General features: G+C 31.9%; 1 protein-coding gene across 1 annotated transcript in view; it reads right to left on the reverse strand.

The window, feature by feature from the left end:
* The window catches only part of COL11A1 (collagen, type XI, alpha 1), a 154288-nt gene that overhangs the window by 25569 nt on the left and 102933 nt on the right, over positions 1-25786 (reverse strand). Inside the window, exons 42-53 of the mRNA XM_008586510.1 lie at positions 24763-24816; positions 23096-23149; positions 21738-21791; positions 16007-16060; positions 15020-15127; positions 14634-14687; positions 13780-13833; positions 12711-12764; positions 3754-3807; positions 3547-3619; positions 3362-3396; positions 2801-2854 (exon numbers count right to left, since the gene is read on the reverse strand). Coding sequence (XP_008584732.1) covers positions 2801-2854; positions 3362-3396; positions 3547-3619; positions 3754-3807; positions 12711-12764; positions 13780-13833; positions 14634-14687; positions 15020-15127; positions 16007-16060; positions 21738-21791; positions 23096-23149; positions 24763-24816 — 702 coding nt within the window. The remainder of the gene's footprint in view (positions 1-2800; positions 2855-3361; positions 3397-3546; positions 3620-3753; positions 3808-12710; positions 12765-13779; positions 13834-14633; positions 14688-15019; positions 15128-16006; positions 16061-21737; positions 21792-23095; positions 23150-24762; positions 24817-25786) is intronic.

Consider the following 25786-nt stretch of genomic DNA (forward strand, 5'->3'; position numbering starts at 1 on the left):
TTTAGAGTTTTAAAATATATGTTTGTTTCACTTTATCCCAAAGAATTTCACCTCTAGGTGGTTCCTATAAAATTGTTAAACTGTTATCTACCTGGATGCTCTGTTAGGTAGACATCAATTGTCTAATTAGGTAGCTGCCAGTCTGGAAAGATGAAAGCAGGTGAGTTGTACTTACTGAACAGCTAAGTTATATTTACAAGTTGAGGAAAACGGGACTGTCTTAGTAGTTCTGTCTGACCAGTGCAACGCTATAGTAGGAAGTTATAGGCAGCTTCTGGAAGGGGAAAAGTGACCCAATTGGTAGTTGTGGAACTCTAGTGATAAGAAAACGGAAGCCTGCATAGACTTGGATGTGGGTGTGAATATATTTACAATGAGAAAAAAACTCATTACAGAGAAAGTATTATTCATATAAATTTCACATGGATTAATTGCAGAGATTAATGCAAACTTGTACCAGTTTTCAAATCTCTGTTAGCCTCACCTCCCACATCTCTCCACACTTAAGCTTCTCTTTTCCTTCTTTAATAATCAGGAGATGACATTTAAATATCCTACTCTGAGTATGCCTAGCATCCTCTGCTTGGACTTACACCATGTTCTAACTACTGCACTTGTCGATCTCCCCCGTTTGCTTTAACAGCCAACAACTTGCAACAGGTTAACCGATGATACACACGCACAATTATGTCAAATTTAGTTAGATTTCACTAAGAATATGAAATTGATTGTTTTTCAAAATATTTATCATTATTTCATTCATTTAATAATTCTGTATTCAGTGCTGCTAGTGTCAGTTAATGGTCTACATGCTTTACAAATAAGAACCCCATGGGTTAGAAGATATTAATAATCCAGGATAACTCATTTAAACTTTATAACATCTAATGGGATAAATGCTATAAATATTTCCATTTTACAAATATAGAACCTAAATCTAAAAATAAAAAAATAATTAAAAGTGTGAGTGCTGGTTTTTGAGGTCAGTTTGGCTCTAGAGTCAAGTACATTAACCAGTAACCACGATAAGCTACTTCTCACTGATTAAAAATTTACCTTCTAAAACAAATCTTTCTTAGCTGAGTGGATAAGCTCATTAATTTGCCATAAATAGCATTCTGAAGATAATTTTTTCCACCCTCACCTCATGAGGACCAAGTGACATTTTCATTGAGATTAGATATCACAGTCAAGACTAACTGAAGCTATGAAAAAGCTACATCACATTCATGTTGCAAGTACTCTCCTATGAAAGAAGCAGCCAGAGAATGGGCTGCTTACCATTTCCCTTTGCTTAACAGGGCTTGAGTTGTTCAGCCCTCCTGTGCTGTAAACTCACTTGTACTTACGAGTCAGCAATACAAACTTTTGCAAGCTGCAATCAGATGGTATGTCTGATGGTTTTATTTTTAATATTAGCTAAAGGAAATCTCCAGTGTGGTACTTTTTATTTCATCTGCAGAAAGGTCAAAATACTTATTGGAAAATCTGAAATAACAAAAAAAAAATCTCTGGCAAATTTTAGGGTGACCTTAAGACACAAAATGTTTTTTTCCAAGCTCTGACTCTGTGCAGTTAGGAGTTGACCATATGTAAAGACAATATTCCCTAGAAAGTGGTGCAGACATGGAGCCCATCTTGCTTCAACCAGGCCCTGTTCCCATGCAGATGAGATAATGTTCAGAGCTGATGATCTCCTGATTGAAGTCTTATAAAAATTCAATAACTTTTAACCAGTTAATAAATAAATGATCTTTAACTTCTCCTAGCTTAAAAGAAATCTCTTCAACACTTATGAAATACTTGGTAGGTGTGCTAAAGGAAATTGTTGTGCCATCTTTATTAAAAGGAAGAGCCAAATTTCATTCTGAATAATTAGGATTGTGAATCCTAGTTTGGATGGCTTTCTGAGTATGTATATATCTGAGATAATTAATATAAGCATGATGAAAGGTATTTGCATAAAGCTTAAATTACCATATGCAGTTGACTATTTTAACCAATATGCATCACTTTTGTAGAGTGCTATATGCATGGTTTGTTGTTTTGATTGATGCATTTATACATAACTATTTTTGGACAATGAATTTTAAATATTGTTAGTGTTAAACAGAATCTGTTTATAAAGCAAACAAAATAGCTAGTAAGCAATGATTTTACAAGGCAAGTCTTTTATTCTCACTTTTTGCCCAGATTTTGTAGCAAGGATAGCCTTGGATTCTATAATAAATTCCATCTATAAATAGTATGCTGGTCAACTAAATCCTTTATTGTTTCTCAAGCATGTTGTTTGCACATAGAGTTTATCATAGTAATCAAGCTTCAGTATTGTAACAATCATATCTTTCTTCACTATTGGGATTTAGTGTTTTATCTTACACCCTGCATGACTCATGAAGAGAACAATTTATTTTGACAAAAAAATCACTATGTGCCTGTGCCAACATTACTCTTTTAAATGAAGTGCCAAGAAACTAAGTTTAATTGCATGCATTTTAGGGAACTGTACATACTAGGAAAAGGACTGGCTGGACCATTAGTGGCATTTTATTCAGAATGGAAATCATTTTTTTTCATCCAAAGAGTATAAGTAATGAAAGATCTTGTGATCAAGTGGCATATTTTCCATATACTTATCAGTTAGGATTATTTTTCTCTTTATAAAGTCTCAGTAATATATTTCCTTTCATATCGTACAAAATGTAAACCAAATTATAAGCTAAATTTTCAGAGATTCTAGCTTATAATAATTTGTTTTGGGAATTCTCTCTTTTTAAATAATGGAAAAGATGCTACTCACCATAGGACCAGGTGGTCCATCTTGGCCTGCAGCTCCAGGGAGACCTTGTTCTCCCTACAGAAAATAAAAATGATTGATTTTTTTTATTTAAAAAGTATACATTTATTTTTCTTTTTTAAAATTTTGGAAATACAAAAAGGAAAAAAACATCCAACACCTATGAGTTCCACCAAATAGAGAACATCTACAAATACTGCAAGCAATTTTTCTGTCCTTTTACTGTGTGTGTAACACACACATAGTATATCATAAACACACGTGCATATATATGTGTGTATATATATGAATGCGTACGTGTATGTGTAAAATTTTTACGACATTGAGATCTTAGGGTTTGGTTTTTTATTCTGCCTTTATACGTTATAATTTCACCATGACTTATTAAATAAATGACATTTTAAAATTTTAAGAGTCTCTGACTTTACTGCATAATATTTACTTGAATTCCCATAAAAACATCTGCACAACTTATGAAATAATTCTGATGTAAACATTTCATTTATAGTTTTTTTATAAATAAAATGCTGTTCTCAAATAGCATCTTTTAGCACAGATGCTCACCACAGGGCCAGGGATGCCCCGAAGACCTTCTGGACCAGGCTTTCCGGCTGGTCCTTGAGGACCGACTGGGCTGATGTAAACATTTCATTTATAGTTTTTTTATAAATAAAATGCTGTTCTCAAATAGCATCTTTTAGCACAGATGCTCACCACAGGACCAGGGATGCCCCGAAGACCTTCTGGACCAGGCTTTCCGGCTGGTCCTTGAGGACCGACTGGGCCAGTTTTTCCAGGAGGACCTTCAGCACCTGCTTCTCCCTGTTAGAAAATAAAATATGTGAACACGTTACTAATGAGAAAAGATATTTTAACTATTTATTAAATGTACTGAAATAAATGTTCAATGTATGTATGAGATTTTCCGACCTAATACCAATTAATATATATTTTACCTTAGCACCTTTTTCCCCTTGTCTTCCCTCTGAACCGGCAGCTCCAGGAGGACCCTATGAACATAAAATTTCATTAAGTATGTATCACATACAAGTAATGCAACTGAGAACTTATTTGCAAATGCTTAATTTAATTTTTAACAAATGTTAATAAATTGTGATAGCTATCAGTATTTGTTTTAAAACACAATGAGGAAAAGCAAAACCCTTTTTATGTACAAACTTCCACTTAGAATATTAAAAATAAAGCACAGATTGAGGTAATTAGAACGCACCAGCATAAGGAAACTGTAAAAATAAAGTTTTTAAAGAAATGCTGATGATCTAAAAGTCTTCCTATTGCATTAGATATTCATATATCATTTATTATGTTGTGTTATTAGGAATTAATTGAATGTATCAAATTTCAGTTCCATCCTTACATGTATTTTAAGAGTGGTCCCTTTCTTAATCTTAGTACGTCCATTCATTCCTAAAAATCATGTTCCAACTAAAGAAACACAATATTTAAAATTGTGATGGTCAACAGATACAGTATTTTCAGGCTCTAGAACTATGTACTTCACATAAATAATTAGTATTAAAAAATAACATCACTTTTTTAAAGCCCAATATTAGAGCAAAAATAGAAAAAAAATGTTTACACTAAAGATGTTTTCCAAAAGCATAATTAAGCAAGATTTTTTAAAAACTTAATGATCTCTAAGACATTGCTTTTCATTTTTCTCACAGACCCTCTTGTTTTCCCTTTGTTTCCTTCAATTTTTGCAATGAATTGTGCTCAAAATCATTAACTGAGATTGGTTTGGAGGTTGGAAAGAGTAGTCCCACTGGGTTTAATCAGCGAGTATAAGGTGACACAGGAGGATGCCTTTCTCTTTTTCAGATGCTATATTAATATTCTAATGGTGAATACATACCAGCCTTTCATACAGTCTTTAAAATTTACATTTAAAACTTCGACTACTTCAGCAAATTCAGTAAATTCCATGAACTCTTTTCCATCTCTGAGAGTCAATGAAGACATCATAAGTAATATTTTCTGAATGTTATCACAGTTACTTCATCTATTAATAGACTTTCATTGTACCTCAACTCAAAGAAATATGAAAATTTTATAAGTAGTTTCTTGAGGCAGCAAGAATATGCTGATAAAAATATATACGTTAAAACTTCAAAGTGCGTCTTTTTAATTTCATATTATTCATGTAAGAGAATTTTTGTATTAAAGCATAAACTTCAAATTTTTCCTAGTTTTAAAATGTTGAGCTATAAATTATTTTGGTGGGATATTTAAAATATTAACCTATGCAAAGTAGATAAAACAACCATATGAATATTATTTTTAATACAGACATAATGAAATTCAATTAATTTGTTTTCCCTCTTCCAAGAAGCTTTTTTCCTCAAACTAGTGATATAAAGATATGTAGTATTAATCTCCAAAGATTGCATTTACACACATGAACTTAATTGTAGAAAAAGATTTATCAGTATCTGGCTTTTAAAAACATCAAGCTACTCACTGTCTAAAACCAACAAAAATATCATCTTTCCTCTAAGGGAAAAGAAAATCTGAGTTTGAAGAGGCTAGAGAATTTTAACACCAACTAAATTCCACACAGCCACAAAATTGTGATTAAAATAAAGGGTTTCTCCACCGCCAAAGGATTTTTTCTCTCTGTGAACAAATATCTATCATGGTGGAAATCCTTACTAAATGACTTTGTTCTGTTCTTTTTCTCACTTTTTCCATTTTTATTTATTCCATATTTTTTTTCTAGATGGCAAATAACTTTTTACTTTTTAAGAAAAACTAGGATGAAAGCAGATACACATTTTCTAGGAAAGAAGGAAGCTTCCTTTGCAAAAAAAACTCAACGCCTACGGTGGTTTTAATGCCATCTCCCCAAAAGCATGTATTGAAAACTTAATCTCCAATGCAACATTGTTGGGAGGTGGAGCCTAGTGGAATATGTTTTGGTCAAGAGGACTCCGCCTTCATGAATGGATTAATGTAAATTCTAAAAGCTGGCTTACAAACATGTTTTCTCTCTTCCTTTCTCTGCCTTTCTACTACAGATGATACAGCACAAAAACCAGATGCTGGCCCCTCAGTTTTGGACTTTCCAGCCTCCAGTACTGTGAGCCAATAAATTTCTGTTCATTATAAATTACCCAGTCTGTGGAATTCTTTTACACCAGCACAAAACATACCAAGGCAATGACTATGGACAAATTCTTGTCTGAGTCATTTATATCTCATATGTTTGCATAAACAGAGAGGCAAGGACCTGATCTAGTGAGCGAGTTGCTGTACTTTTATAAAGTAATGAGTGTTCTGATTGGAAAATCCCTCATAAAAACATGACACAATAAAACAGGCCCCAGTTAATTCTCCACCAGTAGTCACAGAACAGATCTTCCTACCCATGAGAAATATAATTCATATAAAATATCTAATATAATCCTCTTTCCACTATTCATGTTTTACAATATTATTCTATAATTTGAGCATTCTTCAGAGATGTTTAAACACTATGTTCCAGAAATGAGCCATGTATGGAGAATGCAAATAAAAAAACCCAAAACAGAAACCCTAAGGAGTAAATGGACTAAAAGGCAGTAGATTTTAAGGCAATTTTCATTCAACCATATCATAAGCCTTTTGATGGGATATTACAATTATTACATAAGAATATGCTCTTGCTATTTTCACAAAGGTGATATTAAATTGAGTACTGCATGAAACATTGCTGCCTGTTGACTAAACACAATAGTTCATGGAGACAGAATCCTCAATTCAGTTTCAGTTTGTAGAATTCACTCAGCACTGTACCTCTCTAGGATTAGATGATTTCTGTCTTCCCATTTTATAAAAAAAGTGACCTCACGTACGTACAGTGTATAAACACAGTGATCTCACATATGTACAGTACTTTTACATTTCCAAATACTTTCTTCTCCATTAACTCTAAGTTAATCACTTTATTATTCATCAGACTCTAAGTTAATCACTTTTTATTATTCATCAGACTGGTCCTAAATCTCTGTCGTTTGGCAAATTTTTAATTTTATTAAAAATTATATGTAGTTGTCTTGAATTTAAACACTCCCTTTTTTGGCAATAGTTCTCACAGGAAATTCCTTTACCATAAGTGTTGCATGAATTTCAACCAATAAATAAATAAATATAAATAAGTATATATTGTAATAGAGTCACATTGTATATTAAATGCAGTTAATCAATATTTGTAGACTTTTTATGTTCATCATCACCCAGTTAGTTCAGTACTGATCACTATAAAACTCCAATGACAAAGCAAAATTCAACAATGAACGAAACTAAGTCTACTATAAAGTGACTATGAATTTATCACTAATAAACTTCCCTTTCACTTACACAACTGGAAAATTAGAAGAGAATGTTTTATTATTTCTGTTACCTATATATTATACTTAATAACATGTTTATTTAATTTATAAATAATGCCATAATTTAAAGCCCTTAATCAATGCTTAATAATAGCATCCAATCTTTGAGCTGCTCATAACTCCAGGCCTTAGGCTTGGTGCTTCATATATGCATTTCATTAATTTAGTCCTCACTCACTTCAGCACTGAAAATTTGTTATTATGCCCACTTTATAAATTGGAAAACTGAGAGTCAAAGAAATTAATGTGTCACAAGTCACAATTTAGGTAGGAAAAAAAGGATCTGAGACCAGTTCCATCTGATTCTAATGCAAAAGCATTCTGGAGTCCTTTGTGCTGACATTAATATCTGAAAAGTGTCAGTTTACAGTTGTAAAAGGCCTTAGTCAATAATTTGTATTTCAATTTTTTTTTTTTTTAGTGAAACCACCTATTTGCTTAGGCTAAGGTAGAGCTCTTGATTAAACTAACTAGTTTGGTTGGCTATAATTTAAAATTGTTCAAGCATTAATTATAGTTTTAGTAATAAGATTTCTGACAGAGTAATTTCTCACACCTTAAAATATATTTTACACTGCTGAAGAAAATAGATTACTGTGTAAAACAGATAAAGCTAATTAAGCATGTCAGTTTATCCGAACCTAATATAGGAATCAATTTAACACACTGTGTTAAATAGCTTTGATTTGATAACAATGTAATGGTTTAAAAGAGAAAAACCTGTATATTTTTGCTCAATTGTGCTGACTTAAGATTGATTTTTCTGCTATCTCAAAATGGATGTGAATAGCTTTGCAAGCAATGGATACTCATCATAGTTCTCATGTCATTAATAATTCATGAATACAAAGCCTTCTAATTTGGTTTACAAAGTGACTAGAATGGATTAAAACCAGCGCATCATGCTTGTATAAATTGTTACTTAAAATGAGAGGATAGAACCTACCTAAATTTTTGATGAGATTATTTTAAAATGATTCATCAAAAATAGAAAAGACAGAATTGCACTAAAGTACTTTCTATTAATATTAAATAAATATATATAAGGGCTGGCAAGTTAGCTCAGTGGGTTAGAGCATGATGTTGTGACACCAAGGTCAAGGGTTTGGATCCCTGTATCAGTGGGCCAACAGACCAAAAAATAAAAATTAAAATAATTTAAAAAATATGTATATGTAATGCAGGAAATAACTTAGTTAAATATTTTATTATCTTAGGTTCTCAACATATAAATATATTACACAATATAGCGCAAATCAGTGACTTAGAAACTTCCTACATGACATTTGTAAATATTGCAATCCACTTTTTCCCACACAAGTAACTATCATCCTAAATTTTTGTTTATCATTGCCTTACCTTTCTTTAGCATTTTAATCACTTGTGTGTGAATGCTAAGCATGTTTTAATTTTTTTTGCATATTATAGATATGAAATCATCTAATATGTCTTTTCTAGTTCAACATTATATGTACATATTCACACTATCTATACACACACACACATATATTCTGCTTAATATTAGGTTTTTGAGATTCATCTATGTTGATTCATGCATATGTGATGCATTCATTTTCATTGCCATATAATTATTTTAGTTTATGAATATACCTCAATGCATTTGTCTTTTCTACAGTTGTTACTATGAACAAGAAGGATATGAGAATTCTTATACGTGTCACTTGGTGAATATGTGCAAGACACCATCTAGGATATGTGCTTAGAAATGGAATTACCAGATGGTAGGAAATCTTCTAGTTAGATTCTACTATGTAACTATTTCCCTAAATCCATTGTACCAATTAACTCACAATAACTGAGTATGATCATCCAAATTGCTGTTTGAAAACATCCTTTCCAATACTCATTTTGTCATAGTAAATTTTTGTCAATTGTTGGATATGGGATGGTATCTCCATGTGATTTTTAGAACATATTTCCCTGATTTTCACAAACATCTTTCATGTATTTGTGGATCATTTGTGTCAAATATATTTTCATACCTTTTGCAGATTTTTTCTATTAGATTTTTCTGTCTTCTTAATTTGTAAAAAATGCTTAGATATTCTGGAAAATTACACTTTGCAAGTTTTCTCTCTGTTAGAAATATTTTCTTCCAATTGGATCTTTTTCTTTTCAATGTCTTTTCAGCATTTTTGGATAAACAGAAAATGTTAACTGTAGTATATTCGCTACATCAATCTTTTCCTTTCTGGTCATAACTATGTTAGCAGAATTTGTTACTGGAGGTCAAAAATTAATTCTCCAATAATTTTTGCTAAAAATTCCAAAGCTTATCTTTCACATTTATTATTATAAGTCAACTGAAATTGAGTTTGTGAAAGGAGATAGGTAAGGTCTATTTCACTTTTTTCCATATAGAAAACCAAATCTTCCAGCACAATTTATTCAATAATCTATCCATTTTTCCATTGATGTGCAATGTCCTATTGGTCACTAAGGAAGTTTTTATATATACCCTTGGGTCTCTTCTGAGGTTTTCTTCAATGAAAGCATTACCTATATTTCTATATAAAAATTCAGTTATAACTTTGCAAATGCATGATCTTAATTCCTTATTTTCTACCCATCTCATTGATGCACTTACACATTTTTATTTATTCAAGATTTTTTATTCCTTTTAATAGGAAGAGTTAATCAGGTTGTTTAGACAGAAATACTTGCCAGAAAGGGAGTGATGTGATTTTTCTCTTTTCTAATTATATCTGATATTTAAGTCTAAAGAAGATATTTACCAATTGCTTGCAATTTACCATTTTACCAATACCATGTAATCTTTAATTTTGGATGAAAAAAAATCATTGGTCATGCTTCATGTTCTTAAAACAACAAATACATTTTTTGAGTGTACACTATATAATCATTGATATACTATTAATATATTGTATTTTATTATAAGTAAGTATCTTAATGTATAAAAATACATCCTTATTCTCATTATAAAGAGAAAGGAATTAGGAATCAAAGATTAACTACATTCTTAGATTACATCTCAATTAAGTAGCCAATACTAGGATGCAACTCAGGTGTGAATGAACAAGAATGCAAATAGTTGGGCTTTCCACTACACAACATCGCCTCAGCATCGTAGAATAAAGGTATAATTTACATCTCTGTCTACGTGCTGACTTTTCTATGACATTTTCTCAATTCTAGGATTGGATGGAAGTCTTTCTAAAAATGTGTTATTCATTCAAATTATAATTGTTTATAATTACTCGCTCCAAAGTATTAAACACAAATACTTAAAAAAATCCCTTATAATAAAAATGAAAAGCTTGTTACATTATATTACCAAGATTTAAAAATGAGTAAATATGAATAGAAAAATTTTGAAAGTTTATTTATAGTATCAATATTGTCAACATTAACTATTAATCAAAAATATTGTTTTACATAATAGCTTAATAATCTTAAAATATGATATTTTTTCTATATTATAGTTAAGTTATACATATATAAATACAGATATAAATTTTGGTTCAAATTATTAACGCAAAAGGGCATGTGATATACTGGTTCACAGCTATGTCTTCCTTTTAAAAAATTTATTAATATTCTCAAGTAAATTGTTTTTATTCATTTACTTTTAAAAAAAAATTTGATAGTATTCAATTGTTTTCAAAATGAATAATTCACTTTTCCTACCACTGTATGGCTAAAGAAACTAATTCATTCCAAAACTGTCACATTAAGATAATTCATCCCAAATATCAAATGGTAATTAATTAAATTCATAAAAAATTGTAAATGAGGAATTTGTGTAACATATTTTAAAATGATACTAAACTGTATAGCACTTGCTGAGAGTTTGCCTTGAAAAATGGAATGAGCCGAGAAGCTGCCTATATATAATAAAATATTCAAAATAGATTTTGTTAGTCTCTCCTTTTAAAGTACCTACCACAATTTGAAGGAAGGTTTAATTCCCTCTTTATCAAAAGTACCATGATTTATATTTGTATGATCACGATCCTTGTGCTCAATATTTAACAACTATTTCAAAATGAAGAGCTAACACACTAAAAGTTATTATGTAAGCATTTATCATAATTACAGTATTATACGAGTTATCTTTTGTTTGGCACAATTCTAGGCAGTAGATACCCTGAGAAACAGAAGGGATAAGTAAGTTGCCCAAAGTGATACAAGTAATAAGCAGGAGAGCTGCGTTAAAAGCCAGGTAGTATGACTTCATTGACCTATTAACCACCACTTTATAGGTCGTCCTATCGTTGGAAGCTGGGAGAAAGAAAAAAACAATTTCACGTTTTCTCAAGAAAGATTTCAACCCATTCTCAAGAATTTTCATATAATTATTCTTCCAAAAGGTCATAAATAATAGAAAAAAAAAAACTACTCATTTGATAGTTTTAGGAGTAGTCACACTACAAGCAGAAACAGGCAATAGATCTCAAAAATAATGTTACACTTTGTAATTCCTTTCTGAGAATAATAGATCAGTGGTTGTTTTGGAATAAATTTATTTCTTCTAAGATTGTGCTTTGGGGTTGTAGGCACAGAAATAATAATAAGAGGTAAAATAAAAAGGTGTGTGGCCAATGAAGAGTAAATTGTATTCAGAAAAAATATTTATTATAAATTAAATTCATTCTGGCAAAGAGAAATGTTTGCTTGTAAACAGTAACAAATTTGTGTTGCTGAGAGATAAAAGTGAAACCCATTAACATTCAATATACAATAGGAGGATACTTAGTGTGAAAAATCTCCCGAAAATAAAGTTACCATTAGAAAATAGCAGTGGCCCCAGCTGCTCTGTGACTTAGAATAATTGAAGAAAGAATCAGCCTAAGAAATGTATTTTGGTGATTACCACATACTTTTTTTCATGGATAGGTTGAAAAATAGACTAGAGGAGATGCAGGAGAACACTATGGAGGTGCTGTAGAGATTACAGAGATTATGCTATTATGAAAATAGTACAACAGTCATAAAAGAACAGTAAAGTAAATTTCCTAGGGTTTCCTGTAGCCAATATTTTGAACAATACCTACTCATTTATATTTTGCTATAGCCCTTCATTAAAGTCTTTTCTCCAAGTCAGAGAAGCTTGACAATGTAAAGCAATTTAACATTATGTACTGAGTCTTGAGCTCATTCTATTGATACTGCATTCAGATATTTTTACAATGTTTTAAGCTAGCACTGGACTTTTGGCATCTTGTCCCCATGTGTTACACTGAGATCTGAAGCTGAGAGTACCACTGGAGTCTTTTATAACAGTCTATTACATTTTTACAGAGGGGAAATCTAAGCATAGAAAAGTAGAAAACTTCATAAATAGGAGCTGTTTTTTTTTAAAAAAAATTATTGTGACAGTGAAATGGTTAAAATGTGCTCTATTTTAGTAAATATTTTAACACACATATGAAATTGTTCTCTAGTACTTAAATTTTTTAGCATTCTTATAACATTATATAACTTTATACATATGGTAAATAATGAGTGTATGTTTCAAATAAAGAATTAAAGAAACTCACTCTTTTTCCAGGAGGACCTGGTGGGCCAGCCTCACCAGATGGACCAGGAGGACCCTGTGAAATGTAAAAAATACCTTTTAAGGAATTGGATATTGTGTTATGACCTACATATTTTTTCAAAATCTGAACTGAAGCCAACCTTCTTTCTTCATTTCCACACATCTGTCTTTCCTGTAAAATCTCAGTCCTGCTTCAGATACCTACACTTCCTCTACTTATCTACAGTTACAGCTGGTAAATTTATATGGTAAAACTCTTCATAGTTAAAAGAGAGCGAATCAAATTTCTTGTATGTAAAACTGTGTCCTTTTAAAAAGCACTGATTTATATATGGTAAGCACCCAAAGGACATGCTAATTAATAGAATCATAAGGTTAGTAATTCTACTGTCACATAAATTTGTGAAACCAAAATACTATTACCTCTAAATTTTTTCTTGTACAACACTAGTGTTTTTATGCCAAGGTGTACACCACATGCTGGGAGATGAAGCACATGCCTTATCTTCACAGAATAAGCCTAAGTTTGACTGTAAATATCCACTGAGGGTGGCTCTAGAGACAAAATTGTGTTAGGGTGCAGTTGTTTTTGGCTCCTACTTAAGTTAGTACCTCCCTTACTACCACATGTGGCCAAAGCACACTTGTGTGTCAATCCTAAATTGGGGGCGGGGACAAGGCCCATACTGACTTTAAGTTTACAATTGAAATAATTTATGCTAATGATAGGCTAATAACTTGGCTTTCTTCCTTTCAGTCTTATTTTTACATTTTTTTTATTTAACACCAATGGAGAGATAATTGAATTTGACATAGTACGACAAAATAATTAGTCTGATATGACTACATTTTTATTATGAAAACTTTGCTTATATTTCTTAATTCACATCAAATAAGAACCAGGCCATATAAGATTGACTTTAAACTGGAATTCAAATATTTCTGATAATTCTTTTAGAAAAATGTATACATAAGAGCTGTGCTTTTTCAAGGCTGATCATATCTGATTATTTATTTTTAATGCCTTGAGACTATGTAATGATTTTTTTTAAAATGGTGTCATTACTTACCGGTTGCCCAGGATCTCCATCTTCACCCTTGTCACCACCAACACCATCTTGACCCTATAAAGGGCAATAGAAAATGAACTCAGATGTATGAGTATCTCACTATTAATTCATTTTTATCAGAGAAAACAATATAATAGACTATTAGAGTGTTCTGGAGATAAATCATGATCAGATAGACAAATAAAATTACTAGATTCTTTAATTTTTTTAATAAAGGACTGTGGGGCCAATCACTATCTCCATGAAGATTTGTGAAATTGCTACTATATCAGATTTAAAATGCAGTTTTCTCTTGATATAAGGAAAGAAAGAAGATGCAATTAATGTACAAAGACTAGATTCTTTAATTTTTTTAATAAAGGACTGTGGGGCCAATCACTATCTCCATGAAGATTTGTGAAATTGCTACTATATCAAATTTAAAATGCAGTTTTCTCTTGATATAAGGAAAGAAAGAAGATGCAATTAATGTACAAAGATAGTACATCCTTTCACCACGTACAAATATATGGTGCAGCTCAAAAGAGGATTTTCATTACAGAAGAGACTGAGAGGAAAGAAATGACCCTGTAATTTTGAAATAATAGTAATGCTGCTACCCAGATCATTTGTTTGTACAATCTAACAAAGTATGGAATACTAATCCAAATGAAGAACATAATAATGCAGTATGGCTCTAATAGTCTCCACCAATACAGATTTTCTTATAATTGCAATTACTGTTTATATTTTCTTTTTCTTTCTGCTTTTCATAGTCTACTTAAGTAATTAAGAATTTTCTGTAATTATTAACAATACAGACATTGGGACTATCTCCCCCCAAAATCATTCCTTTATTTTTCCATGATACTTACTGCAGGGCCAGGTTCCCCAGGAGGACCAGGATCTCCAGGAAAACCAACAGGACCCTAGAGTGATGTTTGTAAAGGGAAAAATAAATAAAAAATAAATTTTCAGAAATTTATACTAATCTGAAGTTTAAGAAGTTAAATTCAAGGCAAAACCTTGAATTTATGAATTCAAAACAGTGAATTTAAGAATTCAAGAGAACATTTCTCATCTCTTGGTAGGGAAGTTCTAAAAAATGAAATCAATTGAGAATGCTAATGAATACATGAAATGATGAAAAGTCTGCCTTACCAACTGTGGGCCAGAGTCTCATGATTTCTAATATTTCTATGAAAAGCTCCAAAGTGTATTTGGCATAAATGGCACATTAAAGGGGACCAAACTCACTTACCGGGTTGCCCTTAGGGCCATCGTCACCTGGTGGCCCCTTAGCACCAGGAGGTCCAGCAGCACCAGGTGGACCAGCTTCTCCTTTCTCTCCTCTTTCTCCTTTGGGACCCTACACAATGGAAGACAAAGAATAGTTACCTTACCAATTTTAAGTCAGTGTTCCTTAACCTCCGTACTTTGGGCCAGACAATTCTTTGCTTTGGTGGGGGGCTATCCTGCGATTTATAAGAAGTCGAACAGTATCCCTGGCCTTTACTATGTGCCAGCAGCTATTAGCCCTCCAAGTTTGACAACAAAAAATTTCTCCACGTATTGCCAAATGTTTTCTGGGGGCAAATTCACTCCTAGTTTAAACTAACCTATGTTAGGATAATACAATCCTAATACCATTCATAAATGTTTATTTGAGAGAGCAGGGTGTGCTGTTTGTTTCCATTATGGAAAGCCTGTCAAAGAGAATGTATACAGTAAACAGCTTATATGAGGATGCTTCAAAAAGTTCATGGGGCCAGCCCCGCGGCTCACTTGGGAGGGTGTGGCACTGATAGCGCTGAGGCCACTGGTTCCGATCCTATATAGGGATGGCCGGTGTGCTCACTGACTGAGTGTGGTGCGGAGAGCACCAAGCCAAGCGTTACCATCCCCTTACCGGTCAAAAAATAAAATAAAAAAATAAAAAAGTTCATGGAAAGATTTGTAGTATCTTTTAATTCTATTTTTCCTCAAACTTTCTGAAGTACCCTTGTACTTTAATGTTTTTGATTATGCAAATGTGACTTTTTTTTCAATTGGTATGTGAATCAAAATATACAGAGTATATGCAAAGTTATTAAACAATAAGGCTCTATATTTGTGATTATTCATAATGGTTTAGAAAGTGAAAGTGAAAAACAGAATCACAGCTAGGAGCTAAGTTACATGTTTAACATGCTGTAAAAGAAATTCTTAAACACAAAACACCCCATACTGACAATAAGACATCACTTACACCTGGGCCTGCCTCTCCAGGGGGCCCTGGGTTTCCTGCTTCTCCAGGTTCACCCTGTACAGAAAAAATCAAATGAGTATTAGAATACAGAAATGATGTTTCACATTTGTAAAACTGCCTTCAATTATGACCATACATTTTAGATTAGCCTTTAAATTATTACAGTGTTTAAAAGGTACTGAAAAACTTTAATAAGAGGAAGAAACTTTCTGTATTACTCACTTCAGTACTTCTATTTCACAGGCAAGGAGACAGAACCAGACAGGCTTGATGCTAAATTCTCACCCGTTAGTTAATAGCCAGTGTATTAACCCAGGTTACCATCAAACCATCATAGCAGACATCTGCATTTTTCATAAGAAATTATGTATTTGTACTGCATGAATATTTATACTATAGTCAAGTTTTTTGATTAAACACTGTCATTTTTTTTTAAACTAAAATATGAACTCACTTATCTTTATAACAAATCAACAAATAATTTGGGAGTATGTTGATATCCTCATGGAATATGTTTGGTAGAGAATTTAAGAACATAAAGAAAAGACTATAATTATGAGATATACAAAGGTACCTATATACTAATTAAAACTGCCCCATTTGAATATATACTCTCACATGTGATAAATTTGATAGTCTTTATGATCCCCTGTTCAGATATAGATGGCTGTTTCCTAGCTCAGCAGACTAATCAATAAATCTCTTAGACTAGTAGGCTGTAGCTATGAAAGACTCTTGCTAATGCCTCACACTTAGAAATGAATAAAGCTATAACATCTTCTTCAAGGAATAATTTAAGTGAATTAATACAGTGCATCCATGTTTTGTGTTTCCACTCAAAATCAGTGCTACTAGCAACTGAAATCAGTGCTCTTTGCAATTCTGATGTGGATATCATCCTCGTAAATTGAAAAAAACTGTGAGGCCTGCATTTTCTTCAATTTTTAACTCTGGTATTTCCAATATTCCTGGTACAAACCCATTGCTCTTATTGGTTTGAAATGTATCATATTAAATATAAACATAATTCCAAGGACTATTTTGTGTACATAGTTTCTTACTCTTTAAGAATATAAACATATCTTAATTTCTTAAATTACCTACATAATGGTGGAAGACATCAAGTATTCTCCAGGAATTTACTGGTAATACTATTGTGTATAAATTATTTTCTCTCTCAAGATAAATAGCAAATATTTCCAGTGTTCTGTTTAAACCTTAAAGGAAAATATTGCATTTACATTATTTATAAAGAAAGAAAGTATTCAGCTGTCACAGTATGATGAAATGATACATAAGTAATATTTTCATGAGCTGTTATTCATATCTTTGAAATATGACAAGACACATATTTCAATATAACAAGTAGTTTGCTATTCAAATCAGTTGTAGAATGCCCCTATTAAATACTTTATATATAAAATATATATTATTTATTTAGAAATACAGGAAACCTATTGAACATGCACAAAATGTTTCCTTATGTGCTACATTAACCCACAGTAATATCACAGAAAAAGTTAGAACTAGAAGAGAAATAGGTACAATTTTTTTAGTCATCCTCTGTATGTTTTTTTGTTTCCTTTCCTTCATTGTCAATTCTAAAGTTAAGCTTCTGGTGAATCTGGAAATATTATTTCTATCTTTTTTTTTTTTAAATAATGGAAACGATAAGTGGTGAAGGGATGGGTTTAAATAATTGCCAAAAATTTAAGGATGAGCTATTTACTACAGTCTCTTCATTTCAAGAACAATACATAAATATTCATTTGTTCAAAAATACATGTGAAGATTACTCTTTGGTATATTAAAGTGTATACCATATAAATAGCTGTTACTTAAGATGAAAATAATATTATCTAAAAGTGTTTCATTTCGAATCTTCTTAAAGGGAATGGAACAAAATTACAAATAACTAAAACAATGCCACAAGACTGTTCATATATAAATTAAATCTATATTTCAATTATCAACAAGGCTACATAATATTCTTTCTAAAGAATAATCATTGATATAAATTACATGAAAGAGCACTGGTATATGAAGGAGTTGTTATATTATGAAGTTATCATTATTTACTCTGTAAACATTTTACCTCATTCTATAAGAAACTTGTTCACGTAAAGCCCCTTCAGAAGGAACAATGAATGACTATATGACCAAATTTATAAAATATATATTAAATCTTACAGAAATATCCTGATATATTTCCTTGTTTTAAGGAAGTTATTGAAGTACAGAAGCCACCTACAGCACACATACACTACATTAAGAACTAAACAAAGTGCACTATGACTAAAAAATATTAGCTTTTTTTCTTTGTTAATGACTAAGAATAAACTTTCCAAAATAGAAATAAAGATGTATTCAGCAGCCAGAATCAAAGGTGATGTCAGAATTCTGTACTCTGACATCAGAAATCTGTACTCTGGAGCAAATTATATTACTCCAGATTCTAATAAAAAAAATAATGAAGTTAGAGTTTTTATTCAACCCACTTCTCTGTTACATAGAAGACAAACAAACAAACAAAAAAGAGCAAAATTAAAACTCTATATTTTTTAGTGTAACAAATTTCTAATCAGGTATATTTTATTTTATTTTTTATTTTTATGTTTTATTTTTTCATTAAATTTTTATTTTGTCAATATACAATGTATATGATTATTATGGCCCATCACCTTCCGTATCCACTCATCTGATGATGGACATTTGGGCTGATTCCAACTCTTGGTTATTGTAAAGAGTGCTGCAATGAACATTGGGGTACAGGTATACCTTCGACTTGATGATTTCCATTCCTTTGGATATATTCCCAGCAGTGGGATAGCTGGGTTATACGGCAGATCTATCTGCAACTGTTTGAGGAATCTCCATACCATTTTCCATAGAGGCGGCACCATTTTATCAGGTATATTTTAAATGTAAAGTCAAATCACCAATCTGATGAACTGAATCTTTCTCTTAGAAATCAAAGATGGCAAAGTGTTACTATGTAGGCTTTGACCTAAATGGAAACAATGTAGAAGGGAGTTTCCCAAAACTCCAAACATGGGTTATCCACAGCTATCTTCAAGAGTAACACATAGGAAAAAGAACATACGAGAAGCAACTAAGTACTTAAAACCATTCCCTCAGCATTCAAAATCTTAAGGAAACAAGTAAAATAAAGCTTAAAAAGCTAGTAAATGGTTTGGAAATTTGCTATGTAGACAAAACTAAAATTAGAGATTAGTTCTCATAAGTACATAGTCAGCAACAGAACCAAAAAGATGATGCAAAGAGAAGAGCAAAAGGTGTAAGTTTGATGTCATTTGTCTAATACAGTGACATCATCAGAGGCCAGTGCTCTCTTATGCTATTCTTCTGAGGACAACTGAACTCCATGAAAAATGAGTTTGTTTCTACCCCAAAACACCTGAACAGTTTCAACACACAACTTAAATTTAAGAAAAAAGACCTTATACTAAAGTCTTTAATCCATTTTGAGTTGATTTTAGTATGTGGTGAGAGGTGCATATCTAGTTTCATTCTTCTGCACATGTATATCCAATTTTCCCAGCACCACTTATTGAAAAGGCAGTCTTCCCCAATGTAGATTTTTGTTGTCTTTGTCCAATATCAGATGGCCGTAAGCCTAAGGAGGGATTTCTGAGTTCTCTATTCTGCTCTACTCATCTGAGTGTCTATTTTTTATGCCACTACCATGCTGTTTTGGTTGCTGTAGCTTTGTAGTGTAATTTGAAGTCAGGTAGTTTTATGCTTCCAGCTCATTATTGGAGAATATAAATACAACTGATTTGGGGGCATTTATTTTGTATCCTGCAACGTTACTGAAATTATTATCCAGCTCTACGAGTTCTTTGATAGAGTCTTTAGGTGTTTCTATATATAGTATCATGTCATCTGCAAATAGGGACAGTTTGACTTCCCTAATCCTTCCATCTTTTCTAATCTGGATGCCCTTTCTTTCTTTCTCTTTCCTGATTGCTCTGGCTAGTACCTCCAGTACTATGTTAAATAGAAGTGTTGAGATTACTAAGGGAAAATTATGTGAAATATTTGAGGAACTAGGTCTGGGCACAGACTTTATGAATATGAGCTCAAAAGCACAAGCAACAAAAGAAAAAATAAACAAATGGGACTATATCAAACTAAAAAGCTTCTGCACAGCAAAGGAAACAATCAACAGAGTGAAATGACAACCTACAGAGTGGAAGAAAATTTTTGTTAACTATGCATCTGATAATGAATTAATATCCATAATATACAAGGAACTCAAGCGATTACACAGTAAAAAAACAAATAACCCAATTAAAAAATGGGCAAAGGAGCTGAACAGACATTTCTCAAAGGAAGACATATAAATGGCCAACAGGTACATGATAAAATGCTCAATATCACTAGTCATCTGGGAAATACAAATTAAATCCACAGTGAGATATCACCTCACTCCAGTTAGACTGGCTATAAAAAAAGACTGTGAATAATAAATGCTGGTGAGGGTGTGGAGAGAAGGGAATGCTTCTTCACTGTTGGTGCAACTCTAAATTGGTACAACCACTATGGAAAACAGTATGGAGGTTTCTCAAACTACAGATAGATGTTCCATATGATCCAGCAATCCCAATTCTGGTATATACCCAGAGGAATGGAAATCATCATGTCGAAGGGATACCTGCACTTCCATGTTCATTGCAGCTCTGTTTACAATAGCCAAGAGATGGAACCAACCTAAATGTCCATCCATGGATGATTGGATAAGGAAACTGTGGTATATATACACCATGGAATACTACTCTGCCATAAAAAAGAATGAAATACTCCCATTTGCAACAACATGGATGAGCTTGGAGAAATTTATGTTGAGTGAAATAAGCCAAGTACAGAAGGATAAATACCACATGTCCTCACTCATAAGTGGGAGCTAAGAGAGAAAGAAAGAAGGAAAGAAAGACCACAGTGGTATCTTGGACTTGTACAGGGAGAGAACATACCTAGGGATACAAAGTGGAGTGGGGGAAAAGGAGAGGGGGAGGGATGTTGGGGATAATTGGGTGGAGGAGACAGGGTACAATTGCAATTTGTGGTAGTGGGCATGCTGCTCAGATGGATCTGATCTTCGCATCTAGGGCACGAGGGGTGACAATCAGCTTCGTATCTCATAAACATTATAACCAATAAACAAACAAACAGATAAATAAAATAATAAATACAAAAGCAGACAATAAAAAAATAAATAAATAAAAACAAAAAACTGCACTGTTTATGCAGCACAAATTAGATAACTTTTTCTAAATTTTATAATTTAATGATTAATAAACTACTTTTAAGATAGTTTCCAGATCATCTAATCATAAAGAATTAATTATAATCAAAATACTAGATTGTGAGATTTGAGCAGAAGTAAACACCAAAATGACATATTCTAATCTTATTACATTTTCTTTTCTAAGGGTTATATCCTTTAATTAAAATAAATGAATTAAAGTACAAGATAAAATATATCAAGAGGACTTGAGGCCAATGAACAGAATCATTTTTAATATTAGGTTAAGTGTACGCCACTGATATCCTTTAATAACTAGCAAATTCAGGAGAATTTTACATGTTTTTATATATGTAAAATGCTTAGAAAAACACTAATATAGAAGCACTTAAAATATTACCCAATATTATCAAAAGCCCTTAATTGGTGCTGTTTTAAACTGTATATCTCTAGATTTCTTACCTTTTCTCCAACACCACCAACCGAACCAATAGATCCTGGGGGTCCTTGTGGCCCCTACAGTGCAGAAAAAGGAATGTAGTTAACCTTATTGTTTTAATGAAATAAATTCAGAAACATATATCTAGTTGTTCTCAAAGAGAGAAAAATATATGAAAGAGTATTCTGAGTCCTTTTAAGGATGGGACAAAATGATGTCTTTTATTGATCGTCAAACTTACTGGACAGCAAATAATTTAAAATATTACACTGATTTTCAAATTCAGTACAGTTTTGAAGCAGAAGACTTTCTAGCTCTGATCATGCCAGTTGATGCCAAGAATATAAGTTCAATTTCTCTACCCATGGAATACCTAGGTCGGGTTTAGAGGATGGTTTTGTACTAGATCATAGTTGTGACTCTGGTTAAGAGTCGCACAATCCATGAAAAATCAAAAACGAAAACAAAACAACCCCCTTAGAAATCATCTTATAGCCTTTAAATAATTTAAAGGGAATTAAAACCTAAAGGTTATTTTAGTTTATCTGCTCCTAGTCTATATTACTCAGGTCTGACCTGTCAGAATTAAGAGCAGGCATAAAAGAAGAGCAATAAAGACAAGCCAGAAGAAAGAAGAAAGCACAGGCTTCTTCCCTGTGAAAAGGTGCAATCAGAAAAAGAGACATCGCCAAAGTCTATAAGTCCATTAATGGTAACAATAAGATAAATACACTATTAAATTTCAAAATCCTGTCACATTGCAACAACTTTTAGGCCTGGGGAATATCCTCTTTATACAATTGAGAGGAAACGTTTTACATGTTAAGAGGTGCACTTATCACAAACATATTGCTCTAATATATTTTATGAACTAAAAATGCAAAATGCAAAGCTTTTAGTTAAAAGCCACTGAAGACAGATGCATACACACAGGATATTTGAAGTACAGGCCTGGACAGTCAAAGCCAATTACAAACCATCTTCTCATGCCATTGTCAAAGATAAAGGTTAAATTTGAAATGATTCAGCAACTATCTATTGAACAGTTATTATATGCAAGGCACAAAGTATATTGATCTGAACAATGTGTTTTATTATAATTCATATAATACAGTTAGTATTTTTCACCCATCAATAAAATACTTGTATATATTGAATGTGAACTCTGTACCTATTTTATATTTGTGGCAACTTGTTCCCTATAAAGCCTTTTTCTTTCCCTGTATAATGAAGTGGAGTGAGTTTATGATTCTTAAGTTCTCATCCACTTCTAATATTAAACAATATTGTGGTTATTTCCATTGTACCTTGAAAATTGCTAGAAATAATACCAACACCTAAATAATTCCAAAATAATTAACGTATATTTCAAAGTTCTTACATCGGCTCCATTGGGACCTTGAGGGCCTCTTGGGCCTGGAGGACCAGGTGGACCCTGTAAGAGATGAATATTAAGGTTTATAAGGACCAAACTCAAATATATGTCTAAGATTTTCATTGTGTGATTGAAAACAAAAAGACTAAAAAATGTTTAAGCCTGTAATATCATAGTCAGTGAAGCATACCAGGGTTATAAGTCATTCTTAATGGATGCAACATTGTGTTAGCAAATGATCCTTTACAAATATCTACAATGGAATTAGGACTTCAGGAAAAATAATTTGATTAGAAAATGGGCCTAGAAAGTCTATTGCTACTGTCTGTACGATGCATTCATAAACAACTAGCAATATCTTATGCTAGAATATGCTAGAATACAAAGGAAATATAAATTTAGAACAGGAAATGGTGTTTGAGTAGATTTAGAATTCATTAACTCGAAGTATTTTCGTTTTAAGTTTATTTGTATATTTTTTATGTCAGTTCTTATGTTCTACATGCTAGAATTGGAAATAAGAANTTTATTTGTATATTTTTTATGTCAGTTCTTATGTTCTACATGCTAGAATTGGAAATAAGAATAACTACTTAGTTGTATTTCTACAACAAAGCTCCTTTCTCCTGGCTGTGCATTAAATTTACCTTAGGGCACTTTTTATAAGATACTGATTGCCAGAACCCCCCTACCTCAATATTGTGATAAAAATAGTCTATGGTAAATACCAGGGCATTAGTATTCTTTAAAGGTCTCAGTTTATTCTAATGCCATGGTTGAAAAGCTTCCCTACTATTACCTATTATCATAAGGTCAAGGAGAATACATGAGTGATTCAGGGAATCATAGCAACGATATCTACAAAGGAGTTTTCTATGTACCTGATACTGCTTGGAAGTATTAATCAGTTATTTGAATGAGCAATGTTTATTATGTTTTCCTTATATTTAGGTTTTTTGATGATGATAAGAATTGTTTCAAAGAATATAATAGATATGGGTGTGCTCCTCAAGAAGAATAAAATCTAACACACATACGAGTATAAAAATATCAAAATGTATTCTGAAGGAAGTAAACATAAAGGGCAATGTTGAAGGAAAGAAACAATTACAAAATGAATTCACATTTCATTATAAATTTCAATTATCTTTGCTAATTATTTGCTTATCTAAGGCAGTGCTTCATAAACAACTATATGTATTTCAAATTTTGGATTGAGATCTTAGAGTGAAAAGCTAGAATCAACAAATGCAAATATTATAAGCCACAGCATTCTAATTAAGACAGAATTCCTTGCTAAATCAAAACTTTTGTTTCAAAGTACAACAATTTATATTTGATTGTGTATTAACATTTGTCAATTATATAAATCCTGTGTGAATATTATCTATTCTTTACCTGCTCCATGTCAAAAGCCAGAGCTAAAGAATAAGAAATAAAGTGTGGCAGTTCATTATATACACCTCAATAATATATAGAGAGAAATTAAAAATATATAACAACCTACAAACCAATGAATACCAAACATGTATATAACTTTGTTCCAAAGTGAGAAAGAGAAAAGATAGATATTCAATATGATAAACATCAATATTCGGTGGTCGCAAATGGAGGTTAAATAGGAGAAAGGCGAAGTGTCAATATCTATCAAGCACTAGAAAATACAAACTTACCATGGGACCGACATCCCCATTTTCACCTTTTTCACCAGGTGGGCCTGGCAGACCCTAAGAAAATAACAGGAAAAAAAAAGTCATTCATGTATTTAAAAAGAAACATTTGGACAATTTCTAATACAAAAGCAAAAATTAAATGTAAAGTGAAATAGCACATGTAAACCAAGATTCAGAAACTAACATGTTAAAATATGTATAGAGTGTCGAACACTTGTGATAAAATCTTACTTGTACATTTATATATAAAATTTATTCTTTGTATTATAGCATACTGTTTGATTTTAGTTACAATAACTAAATACATAATTTGATCTGAGAATTTATGAAGACCTAACCATTTTCTCTGTCTTTTACAAATAGTACATAGGTCTGTCATGATACAAATTTTGGAAAAATCTTGGCCCAAATTGTTTTAGAATATCCTCTCCAGTATATTAGGCACCAGTTTAACAAAACTCTTTGGAAAATAAATATTCCAATATATTTCCAGGGTTATAAATATCTTCAGAATATTTGATCTGTTAATTCCTCTTCTGAATCTTAAAAATTCATAAGGCCGTGAAACTTGTTATATTCGTATGATACTTCCTTTATTCTCTCAATTCCATTTCCATTGCATCCAATTGCACTGTAATTGCTTTAGGAGAGATTCTGTGTTACAGTATAGACTCAGACAGAACAGGGTGCACTCAAATTTCAACTGGCTACGATTTTATGGAAAAATTGAGTTATTTCCTTTTGATCAATTACTGATCTAATTCTTTCATGCAGAACTGTTTATATTTCTTATTTCATGTCACAACAATACTTGTATGTACTTGAGTTGTATACTTATAAGCATGATTATGCCACTTCCTTATATACTTATAATCATGAGTTACATTGGGTCAGTGGTCTTGTAAGTAAATTTTTCATCTCCAGGAACTATCAGAGGACCAAATAAAAACTAGAATTTTTGTAAAATGTGTGTTGAATGAATAATGAATGAATAAATTCTAAGAAAATAAGCCAACAGGAAAAG

The sequence above is a fragment of the Galeopterus variegatus genome, unplaced genomic scaffold, assembly GCF_000696425.1.
Source record: "Galeopterus variegatus unplaced genomic scaffold, G_variegatus-3.0.2 Scaffold4005, whole genome shotgun sequence".
Taxonomy (NCBI): Eukaryota; Metazoa; Chordata; class Mammalia; order Dermoptera; family Cynocephalidae; genus Galeopterus; species Galeopterus variegatus.